Here is a 7,085-nt window from a genome sequence, read left to right as displayed (position 1 = left end):
GATAAAAGTTTAACTGAATCATTAGTCGACGAAAGTTCCGAATCATCTAATCTTTCAAGAAAAGGAACTAGTGTTGTAATGTGTCTTTTAACGACTTCCCTAGTAGAACCCTTTTGTATCGATGCTCCTGTAACTTCACCGATACTGTTATATTGCAATTCTTTCACCAAACCCATAGGATAATTGTTAGGTTTTGTGTGCACCTCTTTCAGTAGGACAATATCCCCTATTTTAATACCCCTCTGTGTAATAGGTCGGTATCTATCCTTTTTATCAACAGCTTGGTCAATCAGTGTACCCAAAAACTCGTTATGATATTTTGATAACAGATTATTTCTGACTTTCCTTAATTTCATATACTCATCTTTAACCTGTTGGGGATTTACACAAGGTTGCCAGTCAGGATCCTCATCTGGCATACCCTGTAATTCTGGAAGGAGGTTCATGGAAGTCAGTTCATAGCCCTTAACTAACTGTTCAGGTGTAATTGGTTCAGGTATAAAGTCTAAATGTTCTTCTCTAAGGGATTCCTTAAAGGCTATAGGTCTCCTATTAACAAGGTGAACAGTGTGGCAAACAATAAATTCAAAGTCATCATAAGATAAAACAAGATTTTTTATACTTCCAAACAACAATCTTTTAACCTGTTTGACACAAACTTCAACAAGAGATCCAAGCTTACTGCATCCTTTAAAATATTGCTGAAACTGTATAGGGCGAATATTGTTTTCTTCAAAATATAACTGACTAGCATGATCACTTAAAAGGTTCTGCATCAAATTAGCCCCAGCTACAAGCTGTGTCCCCATATCACTGACGCATAATTCAGGGATTCCATAATCAAAACAATGCAGCTGGAAAGATCGCAAGAATTCCTTTACACCCAGATCCTTGCAAATTTTAAGATTCACTGCCCTACTCCAAGTACATGTAATGCATAATAACCACACTTTTTGAGTTTCATGATTCTTCCTAACATGGAAAGGACCCATATGATCAATGAAAACATTAGCAAATGGCTTGGATGGTAAATTAGACCTGAATTCCCTATATGAATTCTGACTAAGTTTGAAAGTTCTATTACAAAAACGCCTACAATGCACACATTGTTTTAATGCTTTTTTGATGGTCGAAAAATGCCTAGGGATATGAAATTGTCGTCGTATTTCAGCTAGAACTGAATAACATCCTGCATGAAACAGATTGAAATGAACATCCAAAATAATTAGCTTCGTCAAAGCACTGTCTCTCGGCAGCAAAATAGGAAAACCATTATTGCTAAACCATTTCTTAAATTTGCTTTTAACCCTAAGAATACCATTTTCATCCATGAATATATTAAGCTGAGTAATGAGGTTAGGAATGGCCTTCAGATTAAAACTATTCTTATTTTGAAAGTAAGCAAAGATCTCTGGAAACCACTTCCTTTGCTCTGTTATAACAACTCTCTTACTAGCTTCTGCAAAGAGATTAGTGTTGGTATCAGATGAGGTTTGAGAACATATACCTGCCTTTGACTTCCAGTTTCTTATTCCTACTAGTATTCTTCGATAAATCAGAATCAACTTACGAAAGCTGGAATAATTGCAGGGATCAATAACATATTCAGGAAAACCTGTTAAGGAAGAAAAAGTAGTTTGAGAAAGTTCTGCCCCTAAAGGTGCATTCAACTTTGAGAGGTACCCAGAGTCTGTGACAGTCATGGGATTTGGAATAATAAAAGTCATGTCATGTTCCACACCAGGGAGGTCATCCAACTTCTTGCCTGGACCGACGAGAAAATTAGTTTTATACAACTGCTTATGTGAGAGGCATCTAGTAACACAGTCGGCCGGATTCTCTTTCCCTGAAATGAAACAGAATCTTATTGGAAATCGTTGACACAATTTTTGAATATTACCAATTCTATTCATTACGAAAGTTGAACACCTTTGCATTTTATCCAGTTTCTGGGAGGAAGAATTAAGCCAGTGTAGGGCACAAAGAGAATCAGCATAGAGAACCATTTCTACTATGTTAACAGGTTTCAGGCAAGAAGGTCCAGAGATATCTCTTTGCAGTTCCACGAGAGTTTCGACACCCAAAACAATGGCATTTAACTCTAATGAAGGAATTGACTTATTCTTCAGCTGAGTGTTAATCATACGGTTCTTAGCTTGAACAAAACTCACCTTACCAGATTCAACGTGCTGCAAAAAAATTACTGAACCATATAAGTCGTGACTAGCATCAGTATAAGCCATAAGCTTATAAGTACCATTCCTTGGTCCGACATATCTACCTATCTTAATGGGAGGAGAAGCATTAGCTTGTTTACATATATTTCCCCATTCACGTTGAAGCTCTAATGGCAACAATGCATCCCAACCAAGGTTTTTATTGCACTGAAGCCTGTGCATAAACAAACGGCTTCTGTTTAAAATAGGCATGTTAAAGCCATATATGTCAAATTGAGAAGCAATTGTTCCTAAAACAGCACGTTTAGTGGTGGCCTTGCCATCAAGGCAAATAGGCTTTGTAAATATTTCATCTCTTACTCTGTCCCATGCAAGACCAAACAACTTTGTAGTTTCAGGGGTCTGAGTTTTCATGTCTTCATCTTTCTTAATTTGTAAGGAATTATCATTGGTGATAATCTGCTGAACCTCGAATTTGTACGGAGCAAAAATGCGAGGCAGCTCATTATAAGCCCATTCTAAAGACTCTCCAGTTTCCATGGTAATTGCACCATTATCCATATACAGCAAGGTATACATTAAATGTTTTAATTCTGACAAATCTTTATCCTTTTCTTCCTTAAAAACTAAAATATAATATAAAGAAAGCATTAACAAAAACGGGCTACAACGCAACCCAAAACTCAGCCTCGCATTGCGATAAGCAACAACAGAAAAGTCCCCAGCTTTCACATTTTTATACCAAAGGAACAGCAATTTTGATTGATCAGATTCACTTAATGAAAGCATATTGAATGCTTTTTTCAAGTCATAGGTAAGCAATTTCTGACCGAACCTTAAATGAAGAAAAGCTGAGGATAGCTTTTGGTTCAATGTGGGACCTGGATGCATACACTGGTTGAGAGAGAGGCTTAGTTTCTTATTTTTCTCATTCTCTCTCAAATTGGATAAAAAGACTACACGACACTTAGTCGTCTCCCTCTCAGGCTTAAAAATTCCCATGTGAGGAAGAAAAGCATAATCTGGGTGCAGGGCTTTATATTGTTCAAGATCATGAATAGGTTTTATTATACCAGCTGCTATTTGATCCTTAATAGTCTGATCCATTAAATGTAAATAACCCACATTATTTTTAAGCTTCCTAAAATTAGACTTCAAAATTACCTCTGCTAAATGTTCATTTTTCGATAGCAAGTGTGATACCTCACCATTCCAAAGTAAGGGAACTCGAATCCTACCATCTACTTCTCTAGATATATTATTAAAAGTATAATCAACTAACTGCTTATTCAGTTCTACAGTCTCTTCCTCATAAATAGTTTGGTCATAATTAATGAATTTAGGGCATTCAAGCTCCAATATTTCATTTGTTGCCTTTTGTAGTTTACACTCCATAAGCTTTCCCTTGTCATTCAAAACCGAAAAATTACTACTAACTTTCAAAGTATCATAGTGAAGGTCATGAACCTCATCATCCAAAGTAGGTATGATAGAATCTGCAACAAATAACGAGTGAGTGTGGACACTTACTAAAGACTCCACACTAGGTGGACTAGGAATACTAGCACTAACAGACATCGAATGACATGGCAAAAAATCTATATTATCGATCAATCTTTGAACATTGCCTACCAACATAACGCCCATTGGGGAATCTACATATACTGACAGAGTACCCTTTCCAAACAGGACGTCTTTACTTGGAATACAATAAGCAGCATCAGAACCAAGCAGAAATTCAATATCCTTTACTTCCCGGATATTTGAATGAAGACCCACATCAGCAAACGAAAACCCTTTATCTAAAAAACCCTTCACTGCCGTGCCGAGCATCGGCAAATTCAACTTAATCTTTATTTCAGGAATAACCATGGCTGGAATCTTATAACGACCATTTCCTAGTGTAATAGGCACCTGAACTACCTTGCTCCGATAAGTTTTAACACCATTGAAACCATGAATTGTAAGATTAACATTATTTCTGATAGTTTCAAAGTCATAAGTATCAGCTAATTTCTGTGAAACAAAAGTACTTTGAGACCCACTGTCTTTTATACCCCTATACAAGCGCTCTTGTCCAACAATGCCAAAAGTGAAAGTAGGAAGAACAGAGTCACTAACGAAATTTGAGAACACTGTAACCCCATTATTTGTTTCTGTGCTTGCTATAGCTTCTTCACTTTTCTTACAATCAGATGAATTATCTTTGTTACACAGAAAAGAAAAATGCCAGCCAAAACATTTAAAACACTTTTGTTTAAACCTAAAATTACATTTAGCAGTGGGATGCGAAAAACTAGCACATTTCAAACAGCCTTTAAAATACTTCAATTTATCTACTTTAGACTGAGGAGTAGGAAATTTTGTACATTTATATAGTAAATGATTGAAATCCTTACCATGAACCTTAGAACATAACGAACAACTAGGTAGGACTTTATTCTTAGGAGAATGCACTTTAACTGCCAAACTAGCAAAACTATCAGCATTTTCAGCACTACCATTGCATGATAAGGAATGCTTTGAAGGCGTAACATTTGACACTTTTCTCGAGTTTTCATACCTCTCGCAAGCTACAAAAAAGTTATCCAAAATTTCCGTAATTGAAGGAGAAGTCTTATTAGTAATTTGCACTAACTCTTTTCTAAATTCATCATTCAAACCTAGCCAAGCAAAATAAGTCAAAAAATCATCAGAGGACATTTGCAAAACCTTAGTAGACTCACATAAATTCCTTAACCTAGATACATAATTAAATGGGTCATCACCTGGATTTAGTTTCAACTCTGTTAGTTTCTTAACGGTGGAAGACTTCCTAACTTCTTCCGAAGCAAAAGCTTTAATCAAGAGCGATTTAGCATCTTGGTAACTCTGTTTATCTGCTTCAAGAGAATTCAGCAAAACCTTAGCCCGACCTTCAACTTGCTGTTTAAGCAAAAGTAACAAATCCCTATCGGGATATTTATAAACACCAGTAGTAGCCTCAAATTCTACAAAAAACTGTAAGAGATCCTCATTTTCCTTGCTACTAAATTTTGGGAGGGGCGCTGTTGGCTGCTTTAATAAACTAAGAGCAGTGTCCGTGACACTACGGGAAGGAGAAACTTCAAGTAAAGGCAAACATCTCTCTATCTTCTCTAAATAATCAATACAACCCAAACATTCCTCTTCTAATTCGAGTTCTGTAACTGCGCTATCCTCAAACTTTAAATTTTGAATTTTAGAATCCAAGTCTAACAAACCCTTCTGGTAACTTAACAGGAGACACTTTTCCGATATTTTCCGGGATGCAGTGAAATTTGCATAGGACCCCAATTTATTAAAGACATCAGTTACTTTCTTACGAATAACCTTTCTCTGAGTAATAAGCAATTTTAAATTTGACATTATATCTTACTTGACAAAAAATCACCAACAACAAAGATCGTTAATAGAAAACCCGTGGGAGTGAGCTACAGCTAAACTAGTACAACCTAATTTTGAGAGCCTCTTAATTAATTACCTAACATGCAACTATCCTGTCACGGTCGCCATGAACTAAATTCTTATCAAGGAGACACCAAAAACACTGGTAAAAACTATAGGCACCAAGGAAACACAAAATAATTAATTTGTATATTAACAATATACTAACAAATAGAGAACTTCCCTTAAGTAAACATAAGCAACTTAAATAAACTATTAGAGGCTCTCAATAACTGCCCGAGGTCCTGAAGTAATTACAGCTAGATGCGAAGTAGTGGGTATAACACAATGTCTCCATTCAGTTCGGTAATCACCTGTAAATTTCGATAGGTCATCAATTAAAATTACCAAGCAGAACTAAAGGTTATGAAAATGGCCTATCATTCCTGGCTTACCAGTCAATTACACATTTAATCAATTTGACATAAAATGGCTATTGACTAACCTAGAACAATCGAATAATGTTGACTGGATACTCCCTAAAGGATAAACAATTGCTAACGTTAACCTGGATATATGCCAAGACACAAGACACTTAAATTTGGCTCATAGATGATTACATATATATTAAAGACATGCAAGGCCTTACTTAAGAAATAGCTTTCCTAAGCTGGAATTTACAAAGGGCTTGACTTGAGACCCACTCTCTAGTTGACCCTTACCTGTAATTAATTCCAGAGCGGCAAATGGCAATATTAAGAGGTTATGTTCTGGCTCTTGATCAAGCCTCTTGACACGACGAGGACGAGCGTTGTAGAACTTCATCAAATCACGGCACTTTGTTCAACATGGTAGGTCACTCCCAAGGATCAATCTACACCACGATCATGGCTGGTACATAGGGCTTTTAAAAGTAGGAGAAAATCTTATCCATCAAAGTCCTAGTGATAAAAGCACAAGGTTAAAATCTCCTACGAGAGTGTGGCTTCCGAGTCGGAGACAATTCGTTGCCAGACTGCTTCGGCTAACTAAGTCAGTCCCGAAGTAAACATTTTTTCCCGATAACAACGGGTAACAGGTTAAAGGGTCTATTTAAAAGTGGGTCAAGGGTAATTACATAAGGGAAAAGTAATTAATATAAATTAACCAATTTACATATCTTATGTCTTAACATATGAAAGACGTTAATAATTTACTAAAATTATATATTTATATATAATTTGAGGCTACTACTGGTGTTTATACATGCATAAATATTCATATATATATATATATATATATATATATATATATATATATATATATATATATACAGTATATATAATTTGAGGCTACTACTGGTGTTTATACATGCATAAATATTCATATATATATATATATATATATATATATATATATATATATATATATATATATATATATATATATATATATATATACAGTATATATATACAGTATATATATATATATATATATAGAGAGAGAGAGAGAGAGAGAGAGAGA

The 7,085-nt window shown here is 35.3% G+C and overlaps 1 protein-coding gene across 2 annotated transcripts in view; it reads right to left on the bottom strand.

Annotated features, from left to right (window-relative positions):
• The window catches only part of LOC137642531 (uncharacterized), a 7,927-nt gene extending 1,164 nt beyond the window's left edge, over positions 1-6,763 (bottom strand). The window contains exons 1-2 of one of the 2 annotated variants that reach the window (XM_068375160.1): positions 6,305-6,763; positions 1-5,956 (exon numbers count right to left, since the gene is read on the bottom strand). The exon at positions 1-5,956 is cut by the window's left edge and continues 1,164 nt beyond it. In XM_068375160.1, coding sequence (XP_068231261.1) covers positions 1-5,564 — 5,564 coding nt within the window. In that variant the 5' untranslated portion in view covers positions 5,565-5,956; positions 6,305-6,763. The other variant, XR_011044803.1, reaches the window with a different exon arrangement.
• Positions 6,764-7,085: the final 322 nt, after the last annotated feature.

The sequence above is a fragment of the Palaemon carinicauda genome, chromosome 6, assembly GCF_036898095.1.
Source record: "Palaemon carinicauda isolate YSFRI2023 chromosome 6, ASM3689809v2, whole genome shotgun sequence".
Taxonomy (NCBI): domain Eukaryota; kingdom Metazoa; phylum Arthropoda; class Malacostraca; order Decapoda; family Palaemonidae; genus Palaemon; species Palaemon carinicauda.
Note: the sequence above shows the minus strand (reverse complement) of the source record. Positions and strands in the feature narration are given on the sequence as shown.